The 23,040-nt window shown below is 45.7% G+C and overlaps 2 protein-coding genes across 5 annotated transcripts; both read left to right on the plus strand.

Annotated features, from left to right (window-relative positions):
* Positions 1-7,814: 7,814 nt before the first annotated feature.
* LOC125506994 (ABC transporter G family member 48) lies at positions 7,815-15,773 on the plus strand. Of its 2 annotated transcripts, none has more exons than XM_048671699.2 (19): positions 7,815-8,376; positions 9,780-9,862; positions 10,011-10,095; positions 10,200-10,490; positions 10,573-10,663; positions 10,768-11,668; positions 11,746-11,906; positions 11,999-12,102; positions 12,233-12,398; positions 12,490-12,558; positions 12,641-12,741; positions 12,859-13,191; positions 13,311-13,601; positions 13,694-13,777; positions 13,902-14,035; positions 14,204-14,431; positions 14,525-14,696; positions 14,842-15,096; positions 15,186-15,773. In XM_048671699.2, exons 1-19 carry the CDS (start codon positions 7,888-7,890, stop codon positions 15,453-15,455), a joined length of 4,308 nt encoding a protein of 1,435 aa, XP_048527656.2. In that variant the 5' UTR covers positions 7,815-7,887; the 3' UTR covers positions 15,456-15,773. The 2 variants fall into 2 exon arrangements, with proteins under 2 accessions (XP_048527656.2, XP_048527657.2); XM_048671700.2 differs by lacking the exon at positions 7,815-8,376 and adding an exon at positions 9,158-9,534.
* A 548-nt stretch (positions 15,774-16,321) lies between these two features.
* Positions 16,322-22,199, plus strand: LOC147967522 (plasma membrane ATPase 2-like). Of its 3 annotated transcripts, none has more exons than XM_087525325.1 (12): positions 16,322-16,915; positions 17,013-17,045; positions 17,129-17,210; positions 17,298-17,367; positions 17,455-17,681; positions 17,769-17,995; positions 18,083-18,243; positions 19,263-19,354; positions 19,466-19,841; positions 20,162-20,474; positions 20,942-21,677; positions 21,756-22,199. In XM_087525325.1, the coding sequence occupies exons 1-5, from the start codon at positions 16,733-16,735 to the stop codon at positions 17,591-17,593; spliced, it is 507 nt and encodes a 168-aa protein (XP_087381451.1). In that variant the 5' UTR covers positions 16,322-16,732; the 3' UTR covers positions 17,594-17,681; positions 17,769-17,995; positions 18,083-18,243; positions 19,263-19,354; positions 19,466-19,841; positions 20,162-20,474; positions 20,942-21,677; positions 21,756-22,199. The 3 variants fall into 3 exon arrangements, with proteins under 3 accessions (XP_087381451.1, XP_087381452.1, XP_087381453.1); XM_087525326.1 differs by having other exon boundaries at positions 19,263-19,349; XM_087525327.1 differs by lacking the exon at positions 17,013-17,045.
* Positions 22,200-23,040: the final 841 nt, after the last annotated feature.

Here is a 23,040-nt window from a genome sequence, read left to right on the forward strand (position 1 = left end):
TTCACGAACACCTACCGGGCGTGGTGTCCGCCATGGAGGTCGTCGACAAGCGGCAGGGTGTACCTGGCTACAAACGGCTCCAGGGTGGAAAGCTCGGTCGTAAAGGAGAGCAGGCACGTCCGTGCTGGTTGCGGACGTCCGGCAATGCTTCTGTGGCGGCCGGAGATGTACACCAGCGGCCGCGGAGGTGGAGAGTGCCGATGCAAAGGAAGGGGTAGAAGGGGCGGAGTTGAAGGAAATAAGACCGGGAGGGGATTGGGTGGCCGGAGGGTGCCGGAAAGAGACGTTTCGGGTGTCCGGACTCCGGCAAACCTCCCCCATTTTTGTCTCTAATTTATGAGAGAAATCGTGTCCGGACCATGCCGCGGACCGATAAAGATTGCGTTGTATGGCTTCCTCGGTTAGGACAGCATGGTCCGGACGAATGCGGGCGGTTTGTGGGTCCACTTTTGAGATGCCCTCAGAATCGGTTACATGTACAAAGAAGTCATGTGTGCAAGAGAGAGTAGGGTAACATAAGAGGGGAAGCTGGAGAGGAGTTGAACAGGCACTGTCGTTGATAAGGCTGCTCATATCTACTAAAGAATGTGGGGCGCTTCTTGGGAATGGAATGGTATGGCATGATAGAGGTGCATGTTCGGAAGAGTAAAATGTACAAAACTACCACTTTCGTGCTACAATTTACGGAAATCATTATTTTAGAAAATGTGACATTTGTGCCGCATCAAAAACTTAACAGTGGGAAAAAACACTAAACCATTTTCTGAGCTTGTTTTGACGTGGTCGATCACGTGTGGGCCGACCACGATGATGGTGTGCTGCTAACGGCCATTTTTTGCGCTCGAACAAAGCTGGCTGCAGGGTTGGGCCGGCGTGTTAGTACGTTTCTGTTTACTGGGCTGGGCTGGGCGTATTCGATCATTTCTATTTATACTGGCCTGCTTGGTCGGGCTCTGCTCGTTCGATTGTTATAAAGAAAATGAAGCGGCAGTTCTAGAAAACTAAGTATCCACACATATAGTGCATTCATTCACATTCATCATTTGCACAGATAACCACCACTCCACAGCCTCTCCATCACTCCTCTTCATCCAACTACGTCCCTCCCACAAGAAACCAAAGAAAACCTCCATCGCGCCATGGCATTTGGCCTCGAATGGGACCAGGCGCTGCAGGAGATCTTCGACGGCTACAACGCCAAGCTCTCTTATCCGCGCGAGGTGAGCACCTGGTACGCCAGCGTTGCAATCCTCAAGAATCATGCGCGCGCGCGTTGCAGGTAAAACTTTAGATTTTTCCTTGTTGTCTAGAATTTCTGGCAGCAGAAATTCTTTATGTGGCATTTGCTTTTTGTTATTTACATTATCTTCAAAAGAAAATAACTTTGTGGAAGAAGACGAGGAGTATTGTGAGTTTGTGACACTCCTCTAGACTAAGGCAAGCCATATTATCCACTTGCATGATGGCATGGCAATTGCCAGGGTTGCTACTTGAATATTTGAATAATAGTTAGTCATTAATCCTTTTTGCAAATGCTTTGTGAATCCATGTTCATCACTATGCCATGCTCATTTGCATCCAGTAGACAAATTCATTCATTGTTAATGCTAAGATTAATATGTTAAATCTTTGTATTACCCATACATGCTAGGATTGATATTATGCTCTCATATGCATTCCATCAAGTTATTTTGATATGGCTCCGATCATCATCATTCAAGTTAAACTTGCTAATAATTGAACTTGAACAAACCTGTTGATCGAGTCATAGTGCCACCAAATCGAGCTCACTAGTGCAGATTTGCCTGGATGGGGAGGCCCTAATTTGGTCTACTATCATGCCTCTTGCTGGTACCTCCAATGATGGAAGGTTATATGTGCGTTCTAGCCTGGCCCAATAGGCGGCTATAGCCTTGTGAGCCCAAGTTTTAGTGGTACCAAGGCCCCCGTTTGGGACAATTTCGTTTGGCCATGGCGGTGGCAGGTTGTCACGCAGTGACATCAGGGACACCCATGGCATGACCCAGGCGGGTGTATGTCGGAGTGGCCAGGAGAGTGTCATGCAATAGATTGGTTTTGTTGCAACATCGCTGGTCCACCCGAATGGGAATATGTACTAAAGTACGAGGTCAGGAGTTCCATGGTGTGGGTACAGTGCGCTACCTTTACAGAGTGTAAAAATCTATTTGAATAGCCACATACTCGAATATGGACACACTTCGTAGCAGGTCGCACTATGGGTCAACAGTAATAATAAAATGGTGCATACTAAAGAACCATGGCCTCACATGAGAAGTTGATTGATCTTTATGTGGTCATGTGATGATCACGGTTGTGACAAAGATCAATCCTCCAAGGTGGTTATGTGATAACCACTAACATGAGTAAGTTGGTCCATGAGACCTTAAACATCGAGCCCCCCTCATTCTAGTGATAGTAGCATCATGTTCATATCATGTCTTTAACCTATAAATGCCATGCTATTATTTGTCATGGTTGCTTTGGTTGTTGTGAGCTTGCGAGTACATTCAAAGTATTCACTTGGCATGTCAAGCTAGATGCAGGAGAAGCCGTGCATGGATTTGATGCTGATCCGTACTTCGCAATCTAGGTCGTGTCACAATAGTGTCCCTTTGGGATGGAATTCCACTATCACGTCGTCCGAGTAGTTTCTTCAGCTAGTATCAAGGCTCTTGAGATGTCTTCAATATAATGTGCAAAGTGTAGCCGCATTGAATGTGCCGCTTGGCCTCGCTATCTTATGTAACCACCGAACCTTTGTACCTATAGGATATTAATAAAGCGGTTGTTTTTGTTTCAAGTTGGTGTGTGTCGGCAAAAGACTTGATCTCTGAGCTGGCAACACAAGGTAAACCAGTTGCTCTGCACCGGGATGCCCCACTAGGTTAATCCAAGATGTCTACTTCTTAACCCTACCCATAGTAGGTGAACCCATCAGAGCTGAAATGTTTTTGCTGTAATGGAGATTGAATACAAACACTGCACCCTTCGGCTGCTGGATGTTCGTTTTATCTCCTATCTTTTCATTTCGTCTTTTATTGCTGCCAGTTCACCTCCTCCTCCTCCTATTCCAATCAAAAAGAGGTCGCTCCTCTTCAGAGAGACACACCAGACATCACTTGCTTCACGCCACTGAATCCCTAAGCACTAAGCTATTGCTACGATCTCCCCCATCCCGGCTTGTGGCATGCACCGCAGGTCGGGACAGTAGGCTGCCTAACCGCACCTTTTTGAGTTTTGTATGTGAGAAGGGTGATAAGGTTTTTGAGGAGCGCTCTGCGCGACTACTGGCCTCTTCATCACGAACGCCATGGACGCCAGGACGCTGACGACCACTTCCCCAACGATGACTTCTTTCCCGCCGTCGACAACCTCTTCGACGACATGGGCGACAACGTCAACACCAACGCCAATGCTACTGCCGCAGCTCAGTACGTGTTCATGTTCTTTCTGTTTGAGATCCTCCTACAGTTTCTTTTTCTAGTATCTGTTCTAGATATGTTTTGTTCTACCTCACATCTTCAGATGCTATTTGCCTTCTCTCTGTTAGATTGCATGACTTGTTTCATCTTTGCAGTTTTATCTAGTATTTCTGTGGATTAAATCATATGGTAAATTGCTCATATTTCCTATAGAAGCAGCCCGACCCCTCACAAGCAATGCTACGACATCCGACCATTAATCCGACGACCGCCCCCTCAATCCGGTGGTGGCCCGTCAAATGGCTGCCACGTGCCATCGTCTCCTTGCTTTTATGTGAGAAGGCTAGGCGTAGCCGCGTGAGCATCTGGGAGATGAGCCCCTTAATGTCCGCCGTCAACCGCCTCACCAATTGCCTCGTAATGGTGCCTGTGGCAGCCTATAAAAGGTTGACACCCTCCCCTCTCACGCTTATACCTCTCTAGCGCCTCCCTTTTCCCTCTCACCCATTGTCAATCCATCCCACACTTCCTCATCAATGGTACAGCCGGAGGAGCTCACCCTCATGTTCAAATTTGGGTCGGATCCCTTCGCCCAATTGTGTGGGTCAAGTACGATATGGGAAAAGAGGAGTTGTGGAAGTGGAAAGCGAAAAGGCAGTGTCGGATTTGGTACCGCGTGCCTAGGCCCGCCCTTGCTGTCGCTGCCGTTGTAGGGCTAGGCTGGAATGCGGTCGCTGGGAGCCTAATTTCCATGTCCTTGATGCCGCAATGCTGCATTCTACCTTGAATCCACCCCCGTCGGCCGTGGTGTGGTTGTGGCCACGACTAGGCAATCCCCGCATCTCGCCGGCACAGCCGTCGCTCTGCCTCGTCTTCCATGGCCTTAAGGTCATGGAGGCACGGTGGATCCCAACGGCTCATGCTGCCATGATATTTTTTTTCGGGGAAAAGCATATCATTTAATCAACCAGGGCCTTACAATCGTTTGAAATAATAATACTAATCTCCTTTTGGGGAGTTTGCTAACCAACAAGCAGTGCGTTGGTGACTACGACCTAGAGCAGCCATAGCATGAGCAGCATTATTTTGTGATCTACAAATTTTCCGGAAATGTACAGGTCGTTCCTTCGCCATCTCAGCGATCTCAATCACCTGATACATGTTACTAGAGCGATCTGTAGGACTAGAGTTAAGCAGCTTGATGATTTCGGAGCAATCCGTTTCCACCTGAAGCGGTAGTTGAGTCCAGTGTAGTGCCAGTCGTAGGCCCTCGTCACACGCTGCAAGCTCAGCCTCAAGAGCACCCGAGCAGTTCAAGAGCGACCTGCAAGCTGCATAAATTACCATACCTTTGTGGTCTCTGAGTATCATACTAGCGCCCGCCGTTCCGTCCGCTTGGACGAAGGATCCGTCGATGTTTAGCTTGGCAACACCACATGATGGGGGAATCCAGTTTACAATCTCCACTGGTGTCGTCCTAGCTCCCTTATGACTTGCCTGGCCTGAGAAAATAACAGCCTATTTACCCTTCAACACATCCACCTCCTGGTATTGTTTAATCAGTAGCAACGATTCCATATGGCTGCATAGGAATTTCTTCGAGGCCTCAACCGGGATGATTGGCTTGTTATGGGTAAGTTCATTACGGACATGCCATATACGCCATAATAACATGAGGAACAACATCCTTTGTGTCTCATTGAGCTGCTGAATACACAATAGCAATCATTCTGGTTCTGTACCTTTGAGAAGATCATCAGCTGGAAGGTATACCGATCTCATGGCAGTCCATAAGTTACGGGCATGTGGGCATCGAACTAGCGCATGAAAATTTGACTCTGTTTCCTGACCGCATATGGTACAAATCCCATCATGCTCCTATTGTCTAGGTCGTTTATTTTCCTTTGTAGCCAACGCTCCCCTTGCTGCCTTCCATGCAAACACACACACCTTTGGAGGAGCGCCACAACTCCATAACATTTTCCACGCCGGTCTTGACCCATCTGGTCGAACACTTGATTCACCTACACCCTGCACATCCATAACTCTATCACGAGCCATGTTATAAGCCGACTTGACTGAGAAAAATCCATGCTTATCCGGGTACCAGGCAATACAGTCATCATTCATTCTTCTCGAGGCCTTGACTTTCAGAATCTCATCTACGTCAACCTGAAAAAAATGTTGCCTGAGTAATGGAACATTCCATGCCCCATCAGCCACCAAAAAAATCTGCAACCCATTTAAGTCTGCATCTACGCTTGGGAGTGATCGGCCTACAGGTCGGTCCTCTAGGGATCCAGATCTCTCTCCAAACACGGATACTTGCCCCGTTCCCTACTCGCCATATGTACCCTTGTTTGACCAGCTCGAGTTCATGCTCAATAGCCTGCCAAGTTGTTGATCCGTTACCTGTAAACACGGTATCAGTAATGACACCCTCAGGGTAATACTTGGCTCGTAAGACTTGTGCGCATAAACTGTCTGGGTATTGGATCAAACGCCAGGCTTGACGCGCAAGAAGCGCTTGGTTGAATAGTCTAAGATCCTTGAAACCCATACCACCTCTCGCCTTGGGACGCAGCATGATATCCCATCCAATCCAGTGTGTTTTTCGTTTCCCTTTTTCAGCACCCCACCAGAACCGACGTATCATTTTAGTGAGGTCATCACACAGTCGGGCAGGGACTTTAAAGACACTCATTATGTAAACTGGAAGAGCTTGAGCAATGGCTTTTATCTTACTTTCCTTTCCACCCATTGACAAGTGATTCTCGCCCCACTCCATAAGTGCTTTTGCAAGTTTCTCTTCCAAAGTTTTCAGTTTACCGAGCGACCTTCTGGAGTTGGGTGGCCCAAATATCTTGCCTCAAATGTAACTTGGGATATGTGTAAAATTTGCTTAATATTCTCTTGTACCGCTACTGGACATGCCGGGCTAAAAAGGATTGAGCACTTTTATGGATTGATAAACTGCCCGGTACCCATTGCATAAATTTCCAAAACCTGCTTAACTCTAGTTGCTTGGCCAGGCTCAGCTTTGAAAAACAACAATGAGTCATCAGGGAATAGTAAATGTGATATACCAGGCGCCCTTCTACAGACCTTGATTGGTGTAACAGTTCCATGGCGAGCTTCTCGTTGCAGGGGGAAGAAAGACCGTCAACAACAAATAAAAAAAGGAACGGAGATAATGGATCACCTTGGCGAAGACCTCTGGTTGGGGTGAACGAATCAAGTAGGGTTCCATTGAATTTCACGGAATAGCTCACCGAGATGACACAAGACATTATCCAGTCTATCCACCGTTGAGCGAAACCCAAACTCTGCATCGTACTTCTGAGAAAATCCCAGTCAACCCTGTCATATGCCTTTGAAAGGTCTAGCTTGTAAGCACAGAAGGTCTCCGTCTCCTTCTTACTATGTTCAATAGTATGGAAGCATTCAAATGCCACGAGTGCATTATCCGTAATCATACGTCCAGGAACAAACGCACTTTGGTTCGGCGATATGATATCCCCAAGAATTGGCCGCAATCTATTCACTAGACATTTAGCTACGATTTTGTAAAGCACTGAACACAAACTTATGGGTCTAAAGTCTTTCAGGGACTCCGGCTGATCAGACTTTGGAATCAGAACAATTGAAGTAGAATTTGTTTCAGCAGGCATATTTCCGGTAGCAAAGAATAACCTTACCACTGCCACAACTTTCTCCTTCAAAACTGCCCAATTTCTTTGATAAAAGGGCGTCGGAAAACCATCCGGTCCCGGGGCCTTTAAGGCTGCCATGATATTTAATGAATAGATAAAAATAATCGCACAGGAAAAGAAGAGAAAAACCGTGTGCACTGAGAAGGAAGGGGGAAAGGGAAGGAAACTAGAAGGAACCTTGGAAGCAAGCAGCACGGCTAGCTACTACTACTAGAAGGTGGGATGTTCCTGCTTGGTCCGTGGATTGACCAGCACTGCCGTGGAAGAGAAGATAGAAGACTAGTCCTGCGTCTGCATGTTGGCGGCTCTGAAAGAAGAATCGATCGATGAATCCAATCCTACTCCGTGGGTCGTTTCGTTAGGCAGATTAATAATAGTTTAATACTATCTTAGTTCCCGGTCTCCTTCTAGGTGCCCGATGGCTGGAAATAAGTCGTTTGACCTGCCAAACTCATGCTTAACTGATGATCAATGCTGAATAATACTACGTTTGGGAGCAGTGCTATTCTCTGCATCACATGCACATGTGCTGACTAGTCGTAGCCATCGTCGGAAGTTTCTTCCATTTCATTTCATTTCATGTGGAAACCAAACGAAACCAGCAAGCAGTGCTCGATGATGCAGCTTCCTTCCCTTCCCTATATATGCTTTGCTTTGCTTCCTACTGCTAGAAAATTAAAGGTCACGGACAGACAGACAGACACAGAAAGAGAGAGACCGTCTGCATCTCCATGGAGCTGGCCTCGGGCAGGGGCAGCCGCCGCAGTGCCAGCGCGGCCTCCTGGGGCTCCCGCCGCTCCTTCTCCATCCACAGCCAGGCGGCGGACCCCTTCGGCCGCGCCGCCTCGCAGCAGGGCCACCACGATGACGAGGAGAACCTGCGCTGGGCCGCGCTCGAGAAGCTGCCCACCTACGACCGCATGCGCCGCGCCGTCGTCCATGGCGGTGCCGCCGTCGACGGCCACGAGAATACGGAGATGGAGGGCTTGGTGGACATCAACCGCCTGGCCAGCGGCGAGGCCGGCAGGGCGCTGCTGGAGCGCGTCTTCCAGGACGACAGCGAGCGCTTCCTTAGGAGACTGAGGGACCGCGTGGACCGGGTGGGCATCGACCTGCCGGCGATCGAGGTCCGGTACCAGGGGCTCTCCGTCCAGGTGGACGCCTTCGTCGGCAGCCGGGCGCTGCCCACGCTCTGGAACTCGGCCACAAACTTCCTCCAGGTTTCAACTTAATTCCTCCTTCTTTTGGTGTCACCGCACCCCCACTGCTAAAATACTGTTGGGAATATAAGTACTTATTTTATTTATTGTGTATATATGTCAATTTGATTGAGGTCATAGTCTCAAATTTCTATTTTTGTTTGTTTTCAAAAAGTTTATTTAACCCTCACAGAAAATATGTTTGTTTAAACGCATACACGCATGAGTTAAACTTGAAACTTTTCATCTGAAAAAAAGAAAGAAAGAAAGAAGAAAAAACACTTGGTTTTCACCTTCTCTCTTGGACACCCATGGTCCATGGATGATTATGATCCGAGAGATGCTACACAATACACGGAGGATTTACTTGGTTTTACAGGATGGTTAGGATATGATTGGCTTAGATTTGATAGAGTGAGGCGGGCCCACCATTTAAAATCGGGGGGAGGGGATTAGTGAAGGACAGGCGATAGCGTCCGTGCCCGTCAGTTTTGCGCATGTGTGTAGTATTAACGGTTGTGATCCTCTGCACTATTGTATCGTGTTGTAGTGTAAATGACGCATGAGAGGGTCCACACGACAATGACCATACTGCATGATGCGCTAGAGCAGAGGAACCTAACCCCACCGTGGATTGTTGTGACCATAATACATGCCACGTCACCAGATTCGTACCAATAGATAGAGAGAACGTGTGCTGGCGTGGCCAGTGAACCTGCCACGTCACCCAGATTCGCACGACTTCATCCTGCCACGTCATCTTTCTTCTTCCTCCCTCTCTCTGTTCCCCTCCCCTCTACCCAAGAAGAGAGAGAGAGAGAGAGACCATGGAGAACTCCCTCGTGGCGGCGGCGGTGGGTACAGCAGCATCATCTCCCACTCCTCGACGGCGTCCTGTCCTGGTGACAAGGGGCGGCCAACTCTGGCCCTCCCCGCGCGGCGGCGGCGGCGGCGGCAGGGGAGACCAAAATCCAGCCTGGCCTGGCATGTCTAGCCACAGATCGATCATGGCATTAGCGTCCATCCATCGCTTCTACTCTACTCCAGAGGGCAGCGCCGAGTCTCGTCTCAACAAGGCTCCAATTGCTGCCTTCTCCAGTGGTGCCCCTGAAAGTGTTCGACGAAATGTCTGTGAGCTCGCGGCCAAGCCAATGGCGTCCTTGAGGTGTCCCACCAAATGTCTGTGACCTTGCAACCGGAGTTGACGATTTCTTCCTTATAATACTCCTATCCATCATGGCTTGCCCTGCAGTATCATCGATCATTCGCATTTGGTCTCATTCATCTACTCCTACTTCTCTACTATAATAAGCATCGTGCATGCATGGATATGGATTTAGTTACTAGTACTACTAGTAGTAGAATGATGATTTGCATTTGCTTAGTGCTTACACAAACACGATATATATGATTGATGCCTGCAGGGTCTTGTCGGCCGCCTTGCTTCCTCCAACAAGAAGACCATCCACATACTCCAAAACGTCAATGGCATCATCAAACCATCAAGGTATATGCTATAATTAATCCTCACACCGTTACTCTTCCTATGCACTGCTACTGTTTCTCTATCACAAAAGCACTTTACTCAAAATCACTTTGCAGTATATAGTCCGAATCAGCAACAAAATCAGCTCATCATTCTTGTCGCTTTTCAGGATGACCCTTCTTCTCGGACCTCCATCCTCGGGAAAGAGCACACTTATGCGTGCCCTCACTGGCAAGCTTGACAAAAGCCTCAAGGTTTCAACTCATCTTGTTTTATTTATTTATTTATTCTGCTTATGCATTCTGTCCTCGTACAAAAATAAATAACCACCATCATATGGATTCTGCAACACACCCAGGTATCTGGCAACATCACTTACTGTGGTCATACATTTGAGGAGTTCTACCCTGAGAGGACCAGTGTGTATGTTAGTCAGTACGATCTCCACAATGCAGAGATGACCGTAAGAGAGACGCTCGATTTCTCCAGGCGCTGCTTAGGCGTCGGTGCCAGATATGACATGCTCTCTGAGCTCGCTGCCAGGGAGCGTGAAGCTGGCATAAAGCCAGATCCCGAGATCGATGCTTATATGAAAGCTACTGCCGTGCAAGGACAGGAGAGTAATATTGTTACCGATCTTACTCTCAAGGTGACTATCCTATACTGTCAATTACATGCAATTCTCTAGCAAAATTTCGCCCATTTAAGTCTCACAACAACCACGCTCTCAGGTGCTTGGGCTTGATATTTGTGCCGATATGCCCATTGGTGACGACATGATCAGAGGAATTTCAGGCGGCCAAAAGAAGCGAGTAACAACTGGTATGCTTGCATACCTAGATTCAGCCCTTCCATTCATTGTTGAAAGGATTTTCTTACTTAATTCCTATTACGCTTGTGTGATTTGTTACTTGTATCGATTGCAGGGGAGATGTTAACAGGACCTGCAAGAGCTTTGTTCATGGATGAAATTTCCACTGGTTTGGACAGCTCTAGCACATTTCAGATTGTGAAATACATAGGGCAATTGGTCCATGTGATGAATGAGACCGTGATGATCTCCCTCCTGCAACCACCGCCAGAGACCTACAACCTGTTTGATGACATTATTCTGCTATCAGAAGGGTACATAGTGTACCATGGGCCACGCGACAACATCTTGGAATTCTTCGAAGCTGCTGGTTTTAGGTGCCCTGAAAGGAAAGGAGTTGCTGACTTCCTTCAAGAGGTCACTTCCAAGAAAGACCAGCAACAGTACTGGTACCTTGACCAGGAGCAGTATCGTCACGTGTCTGTCCCAGAGTTTGCCGAACGATTCAAGTCATTCCACATAGGCCAGCAGATGCTCAAGGAGCTGCAAATTCCTTTCGACAAGTCCAAAACTCATCCTGCTGCGCTGACCACCAGTAAGTATGGGCAATCCAGCTGGGAGTCATTCAAGACAGTGATGTCGAGAGAGCTGTTGTTGATGAAGCGCAACTCCTTCATCTACATCTTCAAGGTTACCCAGTTGCTCATCCTTGGGCTCGTGGCCATGACTGTGTTCTTCAGAACAAAGATGCCATATGGGCAGATTTCTGACAGCGCCAAATTCTTTGGTGCTCTGACTTTCAGTCTAATCATCGTCTTGTTCAATGGGTTTGCTGAGCTACAGTTTACTATTAAAATGCTTCCTACGTTCTACAAACAGAGAGATTTCTTGTTCTTTCCTCCATGGACCTTTGGACTGGTAAACATCATCTCGAAAGTTCCCGTTTCGCTTGTGGAGTCCTCGGTATGGGTCATACTCACGTACTACGTAATGGGCTTTGCACCTGCTGCAGGAAGGTATACATCCATATATTAACTTTTGCATTTAAGCTTTGATTTCGTTAGTCCATTATTCATCTATGTGCTCATTGCAGGTTCTTTCGTCAGCTTTTAGCTTTCTTCCTTACTCACCAAATGGCAATGGGTTTATTCCGATTTCTTGGTGCTGTTTTGAAATCAATGGTTGTGGCCAATACCTTGGGGATGTTTGTGATCCTTATTATTTTTCTATTTGGAGGATTTGTCATACCTAGAGGTAAGCACCCTGTCATGAAAAGCTTGGCACGATAAATCTCATTTGCATGGATGAAAGTAAACCTTCTCCATCCTGATTTTTAACGTGAACAGGTGACATCCAACCATGGTGGATCTGGGCTTACTGGTCATCTCCTATGATGTACAGTCAGAACGCGATATCAGTCAATGAATTCCTTTCCAGTAGGTGGGCCAATGTAAGTTTTTCTTAGAACCCTGTTTTTCTTTTAGTTTCTTCTAAGCTGGATGGCAAGGGATCATTATATCCTAGTGGTGTCAAGGTGACGACATATCAACTAATGCTGGACCTTTTCATTTTTACTACAGCCAAACAATGATACATCTATCACTGCACGAACAGTAGGCGAGGCTATTCTTAAATCCAGAGGATTGTTTACTGGAGACTCGGGATTTTGGGTTTCCATCGGAGCCATTGTAGGATTCGCTATTCTGTTCAACATATTGTACCTTCTGGCACTTACGTATTTGAGCTGTGAGTAGCATTCTTTTCTTTTCTTCTGGTTTGTTTACTTATTGTTTGATGCCTTAGTGAGCAAGGTACTTACTGATTTGTTCTTATCCAGTTGGCAGCAGCTCAAATACAGTTTCAGACGAGGAGAATGAGAATGAGACAAACACTTCAATGCCTATAGGTGAGTTCTTAAGTCTTTGTACTATTTATCAAGCCACTTGAAGCTGTTAACAATAATGCTAATTAGTTAACAATTTGTGCAGATGAAGCCACAAATCGGCCAACTCGGTCACAAATCACCTTGCCTTTCCAGCCTCTTTCACTTTCTTTCAACCATGTTAACTATTACGTGGACATGCCTGCAGTAAGCCTACCTATCTTTCTACTCACACATATCGTTTTAGGAGGGCATAAACTCATCATGTAAATAACATTATCTGCAGATGTGGTCTAACAAAAAATTTCTCAACTTGTGTTTCAGGAAATGAGAGAACAAGGATTCGCCGAAAGTCGTCTCCAGTTGCTCTCCGATATCAGTGGTGCTTTTAGGCCAGGTGTTCTGACAGCATTAGTTGGTGTGAGTGGAGCTGGGAAAACCACTCTAATGGATGTCCTGGCAGGAAGGAAAACTAGTGGGTCTATTGAAGGAAGTATCACCCTCTCTGGTTACCCTAAAAAACAAGAAACTTTTGCCCGCATCAGTGGCTATTGTGAACAGACTGATATCCATTCACCAAATGTTACTGTCTATGAATCCATTCTCTACTCTGCCTGGCTGCGTCTTTCCTCAGATGTTGACGAGAAAACGAGAAAGGTATATATATATATATATATATATAGTCCAGCCATGTTTCAGATTCAAGTAAAGATGCGGTGTTCTTTATGTTTGAACTTTAAACAGTAATTGTTTCGGACTAATCTTCGCCCTTGCAGATATTTGTGGAGGAAGTCATGACTCTTGTAGAGCTTGATGTGTTGCGTAATGCTATGGTTGGTCTTCCTGGAGTGGACGGGTTATCCACTGAACAAAGAAAGAGACTGACAATTGCCGTGGAGCTGGTAGCAAATCCTTCAATCATATTCATGGATGAGCCAACTTCTGGTCTTGATGCTAGAGCCGCGGCGATTGTAATGCGGGCGGTGAGAAATACAGTTAACACTGGGCGAACTGTGGTTTGCACAATTCATCAACCCAGCATCGATATATTCGAGTCTTTTGATGAGGTACTCTCTCTCTCTACACACACACACACACATGCATTATATTTTTACAACTTTTAGAAATGCAAATAACTCACTGTTGGTTCCTTCTATAGCTTCTGCTTATGAAAAGAGGCGGACGGGTTATTTATGCTGGTGAACTTGGTCACCACTCTCATAAAATAGTTGAATATTTTGAGGTTAGTTTCCTTAGTTTACATCTTGACGTGTGGCAGCAAGATTTTACAGGCTTAGAAAAAGTGATTGAAGATTTAACTTGGAAAAGTGAAAGACCTAACTGAAAAGGTTGTCATTGCATTGCAGGCAATTCCAGGTGTTGAAAAGATCACAGAAGGATATAATCCTGCAACATGGATGCTGGAAGTTAGCTCCCCTTCAGCCGAAGCTCGCCTGAACATAAATTTTGCTGACATTTATGCTAATTCTGACCTTTATAGGTAAGTAGCCTCATTTGTTGAATCTTGAGGCAGCCTTTCACTAATTTTATCCATTGGCTGTTGATTCCTTTAAAACAAGTACACATTATCTTGAAATGGAGTGCCAGAATTGCAGTTGTTTTCATTTCTTATGTCAACATTGAGTTCCTATTTCTCAAATATGAGCAGGAAAAACCAAGAACTTATTAAGGAATTAAGCGTTCCCCCGCCAGGTTACGAGGATCTCTCATTTCCTACAAAGTATTCTCAGAATTTCTACAACCAATGTGTTGCAAACTTCTGGAAGCAATACAAATCTTATTGGAAGAATCCAGCTCACAACGCCATGCGCTTCCTTATGACGTTGATCTATGCCCTTGTATTTGGCACGGTGTTTTGGCAGAAGGGGACAAAAATGTATGGTCCTATCCTTTTTCTGTAGTTGGGATTGTTGAATGATTATGTATTAGCTTCTGTGGAGGCACTAATGCTTTTCTTTCTTGTGTGCAGAAACTCGCAAAAAGATTTAGCCAATCTACTTGGAGCCACTTATGCTGCGGTCTTTTTCCTTGGGTCTGCCAACTGTATCACAGTTCAGCCTGTTGTGGCAATTGAGCGAACAGTTTTCTACCGTGAAAAGGCGGCAGGGATGTACTCTCCATTAGCCTATGCATTCGCTCAGGTAATTTGTTGATATTAACTTCATGCCCATTTTCATTGAAAATTCATTCATTGTTTAGATTCATTGAGCTTGTCTAGATGAAAGGGCAAAAATTCCAAAGTTGGTATGATTCTCAAGATTGTGCAATTTTTTTTGATTCATGCAGACATGCGTGGAGGTGATGTACAACATCGTGCAGGGGATTGAATACACGTTGATCATCTATTCGATGATTGGATATGAATGGAAAGCTGCAAAGTTCTTCTATTTCCTCTTCTTCATAATTTCCTGCTTCAACTACTTCACATTGTTTGGCATGATGCTGGTGGCGTTGAGCTCATCTGCCATGCTCGCAAACATAATCATAGCCTTTGTACTCCCCCTGTGGAACCTTTTTTCTGGATTCCTCGTTATGAGACCGGTAAGTGAGCCATCTGTGTCACGTGTCAATTAACTAACTGGATTCGTTGACCGAGGTGAGGTCGTGATGTTGGTTGTTGTTGCATGCAGTTAATACCAATTTGGTGGAGGTGGTACTACTGGGCAAACCCCGTGTCCTGGACCATATATGGCGTCATCGGGTCGCAGTTTGGCGATAACACCAGCCCAGTGTCGGTCACCGGTGGGAGCCTCGTGGTGGTGAAGCAATTCTTGGAGGACGGTATGGGCATTAAGCATGATTTCCTTGGGTATGTCGTGCTCGCGCATTTCGCGTACGTCATCGGCTTCTTCTTGGTGTTTGCCTACTCCATCAAGGTGTTGAACTTCCAGAAACGTTAGGAATGCAGGCGTCCCAATCCATAGTTTGTGTGTATATCTGTATAGTAGGATACATACGTAGGCATTGTTGCATAAACTCTGCTATTTAGAGTTTGTAGTGATATGCCGGCCCTATTTTTTAACGTTCATTTTTGGTCTGTCGGTTGTTGTCAAAGTGTAATTTGGTTCATTTTTTGTCTAATAAATATACTGTGACCCTTGTGTAAAAACTTTTCATCTCACTGGAAGCGGATTTATCATTGGTCTCTGTTAATTCCTTCACGGGATTCAGAGATTTATTCATGTGGGTCAATTCAATTCAATCACATGATTTGATTTGATTGTTTTCAAAGGCAGGCAGGTACATGTGTCTCATCTTAGGGGTAATATCCCGCCAACTAGGAATGTAATGTAGAGTATAATCGATCAAGCGAACCATTCATTCAGCTCGATCTTTGCTAAAACAACAAGTGGCAAGAAGAGTCGTTTTGCATCCCAGATAACTACCCTCTCACAAAGATGGGATTACGATGATAGAAAAAAGACTTCAAGAACTGATACAAAAATACTACTCCCTCCGTCCCATAATATAAAAACGTTTTTATCATTCTCTGTCCCATAATATAAAAAGCGTTTCCGCCGGAGCTTACACATAGTCATTGGCCTGGTCCTGGTGCATTACCATTCGAGGCCTTCTTCCAAATAGATCGACCCCCATCCTCAAAAAAAATAAAAAAAAATAGATCGACCCCCACATTAAACCCTTTTTTAACAGTCGCTACAAGGGCGAGTAACCTTTTCTTTACTGTGCCAGCGATGAAAAAAAAACACGAGACGGGTACGTAATCGAAAGCACTTGGCAAGACCTAGCCCCGGGTCTCCGCACGACCCCATCTCTCGACGATACCGCCGCCGCCGCTTCCTCTCCTCTCCTTTCCTCGATTCTTCTCCCTCGTTCTGCCTCTGCATCTGCTCCGACCCCTCCTTTTCCCCGAGCTGCCGGCCTCCTCCTCTGCGTCTCTCCTCGCCGGTCGTCGCAGATCTCATCGCCGCGGTTGTAGTGGCCGGACAAGACGAAGAGAAGCTGCAGCGGCCGGCTGCAGTGTGGCCTCGCCGGAGGAGAGCGCCGATCGCCGTGGACGACACAGAGCCCTCTTCGGCGGCGCTGTTCGGCAGCCGCCGCGGCGGCGACGGCGGCGGCGCCGGTGGAGGAGCTGGTAGAGAGCGCGGACGGGTTCCCGGAGCACAAGCATGAGATAGTGCGGCTCCTGCAGGCGAACGGCCACGTGTGCGGGACGATGGGCGACGGCGTGAACGACGCGCCGGCGCTGAAGAAGGCCCACATTGGCATCGCGGTGTCGGACGCGACGGACGCCGCCCGGGCCGCCACCGACATCGTGCTGACGGAGCCCGGCCTCGGCGTCATCGTCTGCGCCGTCCTCACCAGCTGCGCCATCTTCCAGCGCATGAAGAACTACACGGTGAGTCTGGGTCCTCGACGCCATTGCCAACGCTACAAATATTCAGTTCAGTTACTGGGATTTGCTTGTGATGATTTCTACTACCTTGCCGGTGCAGATTTATGCCGTGTGCATCACCATACGGATAGTTGTAAGAATGCAGCAGCAAATCAATTTAACCTGGTAGTAGAAATTCCAGTGATCTTCTTTCCTCTCTGACTCGAATGGATGCAGGTTGGGTTTGTTCTTCTGGTGTCGATATGGGAGTACGACTTTCCGCCATTCATGGTGCTCATCATAGCCATACTCAACGATGGTAATTAATGTAGTAGCACCTCTGAACTTTGGTGCCAAGTTTCAGACCATACTGAAACACATAGCCTGACCGAAATGCTTTGATCAGGGACGATCATGGCGATATCCAAGGACCGGGTGACGCCGTCGCGGAGCCCGGACAGCCATACTCAACGATGGTAATTAATGTAGTAGCACCTCTGAACTTTGGTGCCAAGTTTCAGACCATACTGAAACACATAGCCTGACCGAAATGCTTTGATCAGGGACGATCATGGCGATATCCAAGGACCGGGTGACGCCGTCGCGGAGCCCGGACAGCCATACTCAACGATGGTAATTAATGTAGTAGCACCTCTGAACTTTGGTGCCAAGTTTCAGACCATACTGAAACACATAGCCTGACCGAAATGCTTTGATCAGGGACGATCATGGCGATATCCAAGGACCGGGTGACGCCGTCGCGGAGCCCGGACAGCCATACTCAACGATGGTAATTAATGTAGTAGCACCTCTGAACTTTGGTGCCAAGTTTCAGACCATACTGAAACACATAGCCTGACCGAAATGCTTTGATCAGGGACGATCATGGCGATATCCAAGGACCGGGTGACGCCGTCGCGGAGCCCGGACAGCCATACTCAACGATGGTAATTAATGTAGTAGCACCTCTGAACTTTGGTGCCAAGTTTCAGACCATACTGAAACACATAGCCTGACCGAAATGCTTTGATCAGGGACGATCATGGCGATATCCAAGGACCGGGTGACGCCGTCGCGGAGCCCGGACAGCCATACTCAACGATGGTAATTAATGTAGTAGCACCTCTGAACTTTGGTGCCAAGTTTCAGACCATACTGAAACACATAGCCTGACCGAAATGCTTTGATCAGGGACGATCATGGCGATATCCAAGGACCGGGTGACGCCGTCGCGGAGCCCGGACAGTTGGAAGCTGAACGAGATATTCGCCACCGGGGTCGTCATCGGCGCCTACCTCGCGCTGGCCACGGTGCTCTTCTACTGGGCAGTCACCAGAACCACATTCTTTGAGGTTAGCACATCCAAGGCTGAACCGATGAACATCTCTGTTGATCTGTACTTCGGGAGAAAGAGAGAAATTTTGCTTTCAGACTGAGAGACACACACATTGTTATTTCAGCCAATCATTTATATATGTATTATTGGTCGATTGCACCGTGAATAAAAACCTGATGGTCATGTTCGACATCAATCAAGAATTTAATTGAAGGCAGGGTACGCACATTGATGGAAATGGATGCCTTTTTTCATTTTCTTTCAGCTGTAACATATTTCCATCCGATGGATTTGGTTTTACTTCACTTGCACATAAAGCCAGTAATTTGTTTTCAGAGAGATACCCAGCGAGTCAGTTTTACCTGTGACTACACAAGGGCTCTGTTCTGTTCTACTACTCCCTCCATACCAAAATACAAGACGTGAAATACAGTTTTAATTCAACTGTAAAAATGTCTTATATTTTGGTATAGAGGTAGTACTATGTCTTATATTTTGGTATAGAGGTACGGTTCATTGTGTATTTATGTGTATGCATGGGTGTTTGTGTGTTGTTCTTGGATTCCTACCTGTATCGGTTCATTCACACTCATCAGGTGTTTTTATGTCTCCTTCATATGATGACTTAGATTTTTGTTTCTTTTCTCAGAAATTGCACCGGAAATTGAATCAAATAGTAAAGCTATTGCCCAAATTGTCCTAATAAGAATTTAAACACTGAAACCTTCTAATATTCTGAAATTGTGCTTTCTCTTTCCTCTTCTTTTTTGAAAGTAATTAGCTGGACGTTTTATACCATGAATTCTGTAGTACAATCAGATCTATCTTTATCACATTGTAATGACACAAGGTCATCAATTTAACTGGATGAGCCTATGTGATTTTGTATGTTGAAGAACTACTCCCCGCAGTTCCCATTCTCGTGATCGTCCCGTTCCAGCCAACTGCTATAATGAAGTAGTTAAGAACATGCACTGAGTAAGAGCGATCTGTTTTGATACTTTGTGAGCAATAATGCCTGATCTTCTGTTGCAGTTGTTGGGATAGTAATGCCTGCAAGAACGGGATTTGATATCTATGGATTATCGCAATTATTCGACGTGCTGGCGTCTTGCTTATTTGGTAAGGTAATTGATATGTTTCCTCCCTTTGCTGTGCTAGGAATTCATTTAAGTATTTTGTGGTATAGTTAAATGCTTAAACTGAGTGGAAGTTTTTGATGGTATGATTCCTTTCAGAACATAAGGTCTGAACAAATGGAATGACAACCAATCTTATTACTGGGAACTTCGGAAGGATGGATTTCGCGGTGAAACGATGGACATGAGCACCCCTGTTATAACAGGAAGGCACATTCTATATGACTTCCTCAGGAGCCATTCTTTTGATTTGTCTCTATTTGCTTGATAAGCATTCGATGTGCTTACGAGTTAGTAGCACATATTAAATTTAATTTTAATTCATGTGTCGTCACCTGCAGTCAGCCGATGAAAATGAGTGGAAGATGTATTTGTGATGCCATCAAAATATGGTCCAGACTTGCCTCGGGAAAAGACCCATCTGTGACCATGTAGGAGGTGCCCAGCAAAATTGTAGCAGTGACGGCCTTTCCAGGTCCATCTGTTAACCTTTGATGTTTCGACATCGACTTCCTCAGCGAGTTGCTTGGGTGCTAAGCATCTCTTTGAATATCAGTACAAACGTGTGGAATTTTTTAGACTGATGTTATAAGTTGCTTTACCTCTGTCTATGGTTCTTCACTTGATGGAAACCAAGTCTTATGAAGTATATTTATTAAGTATTGCCTTATTTGCTGTTTTTGGATTTGTCACCTGAATAATGTGAGTTGATAGACATGTGTTATAGTTTCCTCTGCCAAACCTGAGGATGAGTTACCATTTCTTACTAATAGCATTGCTTTTTTCCTCATGCAGAGTAGCTTTTAGAGTGGTCAAAGAGACTGAAAGTTTTCCACTGCTATTATTTGGCTCTTCTTTGAAGGGGAGCGATACAACCTGAAGCTTTCATGTTATTCCTCTAGCTTTTACTCTAGATGGTACTACAAATGGATCCCATGGAGGTGAGGGCGAGCCATGTCAATTATTTACTGACTAACTCTGTTTTTCCAATTGAATTGGGTCTCATGAAGAATCTGCACACATTGGATCAATTTGATCGCCAATCATTGGACAACAGATTGACAAATGCTTTCCGTGGCTGGAACCATTGGCATAAAACTCAAATAAGGTATCTTATCCTAATTGTTTGGCTATATGTGTCAGCAAATGAAATTCAGGGAACTAGGCCAACAAAATGGAGTTTCAATAGGGTAATTTAACTCTACCATTGATTACCTTGACAATTCAATGGTGCTGTTTTTTGGTATGCCGAGTGCTGTAAAGCTGAATTATCGATGCCATTTTTCTATCTCTTAGAGGTGCACTCAGCTTCTCAGTTTGTTTCTGTTCCTTCCCATGGTACAGGTAGCATGATTTATGTGGGCAGATTATCGATGCCATTTTCCGATCTCTTAGACATGATTCATGCTTCCTCGCTAATCTGTTTTTTCTACAGTTAATTAATTCTGAATAGGTTTAGTTGAAACTTTAACTTGCTAGAGCTTCAACGATGTCATTGATCCCTTTTTACATATATCATAAATATTACTATTAAGTTTGATGGTTACTAAATGATGGGTTACATATCTACACCAGGGCCATGGGTTTTTAAGATTTAGGAGCAATCGGGGAAGATGTAGATAATGCAAGAGAGTGGCACTTCAGTTTATTTAGGTTGTTCAGGTATGTTCTCGCCTACAGAAAAACGTAGTATTGGTTTTGAGGCAGATTCTCTTGCTTAGGGGTTTCCTGCCCGAGTTAGGCTTGTTGTTTGTTTCAAATATTCAATGTAAGGTCTAAATTTCACCAATAATTTTGTTGTTGTTGACCACAGTGTGGGCAACCGTTTTGATTGCAGCCGAATTTTCCAATGGCTGCCAATTTTTTAGCCAACCTTTGTGATTCTATACTAGCACACGACAGGCGACAGTTTTCTTCACCAAAATTCTTACACGCCATCGTTTTTGTAGGGCTGGTCTGGGTTCAATCCAAACAGCCCCTAAACCCCGCCTATATTGTTATATAACTGTAATTTCTTTTCCCAAACAAACTATGACATTTACGGCTGTTGCAAGCGATACTTGCTTCTCACCTACATTGAATTGAATGCGGGAGCACCTGGTGGCATCCAGTACTTTGGTGAGCTTGAAGACCACTGTTACTGGGTAATGGCGTGAAGCTCTCTGAACGCCACATAGACGCTCTCTTTGCTATGTTCTGGCACAAAGAGCCAGACATCAAGTACTACGTGTGCACAATCAACAAAACATTTGACATCAAGTACTATGTGTGCACAATCAACAAAACATTTACCAAGCCAGGCCAGCGCATGGTAACCTCAAAAACACACTCTTATCTTCCATATCACACAACAATCTGTGTCCATGTAAATCACTTTTTCTTGTATCAGTATTTTCAGGTACACTACTAAAGAGAACCTGCTGGACTACATTGATCCAAACAATGATACACTCATGGTCAGACTTGCAAATGGCCGTCTGTGCACCGAATGTCGCGTTATGGTAGGAACTGACAAGAGGGCCACTATAACCACCAACTGGTCTGAGTTTCGTCGCCGTGCCAACATTCGCGAAGGAGACATCTGCGCTTTTCGTTTCAGGGTCACTTCAAAGTACCGCCTGGTTCTCACCGTCCAGCTCCTCTAATGCACCATTGAATACACCGCAAATCTTGTGTCACTATAATCTAGCACTAAGTACTCCTAATTATGACCTATCCCGTGATGAACCTATAATTTACTTTTCGACCCTGCTATCCAATGCTTATGAAGATGTCAAACCTATGCCTTTGTTTATGTAAACTGCACTGTTCTCAGTCAGATTATTCATGTTAAGGTCCATAATGGAGCTTCTATGCATATATGTATTTATTTCTGCTGTTATTCTCTGCTTGAAATCTCAATTTCTTAATTAACACAATCATCACACATGCTAATCAAAACATAAAAGTGTGTTAAAGGGTCGACCACTAGCTGGCACTGCCCAGCTCCCTCTCAAGAGGCGCGCCCGCCCAGCTCTCTCTCAAGAGGCGCGCCACGGGCGCGCCCCAACACCTAGTTTATAACAACGGTAGGGGGGAGGGTGTCGTTTGAGGGAGAGGACCATGGCGTCGGGGTTGTGCTATTGAAGTGAGAGTGCAACGGTTCAGGTAGGGACTTCAACGCAGAGGGAGAGAGCCTGCCTACTCATCCTAAGATGGTGCAACCTAGGCGAGGCGACCACGTTGGTGCATGCGAAAACGATGACACAATCGACACTTAGTTGTTACGTCGTGCCACTAACATCAGAGAGTGGCCGGACATCACCGCCGCTAACTGAAAAGTGAGACACATGGGAGATGTAAGTTTTTTTCCTTTTTTTGAAAGGTGGAAATGAGAGTGATAGAGAGAACTTTGAGAGAGTGATCGAGAACTTTTTTTTTTGAAAGATCCAGCAAATTGCTGGCTTGATTCAGATTTAGCAGAAAGCAGCGGAAGAACAACATGGTGAAGATCCGAGGATCAAAAGAGAAAGGAAAAATTGTGGCCCTAATAGCTGCATAGAGCTACACCCACCACAAACAACATGACTACACAACCGAAGCACCTGTCCGAAGCTAAGCATCACCACCGCGTCTCGAACAACGCCGACCACCTCCGAAGACAGCAGCAGCTCCCACTGCAACTTCCCTCACCA

The sequence above is a fragment of the Triticum urartu genome, chromosome 5A (assembly GCF_056163025.1).
Source record: "Triticum urartu cultivar PI428250 chromosome 5A, HENAU_Tu73, whole genome shotgun sequence".
Lineage (NCBI taxonomy): Eukaryota > Viridiplantae > Streptophyta > Magnoliopsida > Poales > Poaceae > Triticum > Triticum urartu.

What these genes read in the sequence shown, in the direction of transcription:
- LOC125506994 (XM_048671699.2), top strand. Translation starts at nt 7,888, where the DNA reads ATGGAGCTGGCCTCGGGCAGGGGCAGCCGCCGCAGTGCCAGCGCGGCC. An exon ending in GGCATCATCAAACCATCAAG is followed by an intron (nt 9,863 to 10,010) that starts GTATATGCTATA and finishes GTCGCTTTTCAG; the next exon opens with GATGACCCTTCTTCTCGGAC. An exon ending in AAACACTTCAATGCCTATAG is followed by an intron (nt 12,559 to 12,640) that starts GTGAGTTCTTAA and finishes CAATTTGTGCAG; the next exon opens with ATGAAGCCACAAATCGGCCA.
- LOC147967522 (XM_087525325.1), top strand. Translation starts at nt 16,733, where the DNA reads ATGGGCGACGGCGTGAACGACGCGCCGGCGCTGAAGAAGGCCCACATT. An exon ending in AGCGCATGAAGAACTACACG is followed by an intron (nt 16,916 to 17,012) that starts GTGAGTCTGGGT and finishes TTGCCGGTGCAG; the next exon opens with ATTTATGCCGTGTGCATCAC. An exon ending in GCATCACCATACGGATAGTT is followed by an intron (nt 17,046 to 17,128) that starts GTAAGAATGCAG and finishes GAATGGATGCAG; the next exon opens with GTTGGGTTTGTTCTTCTGGT.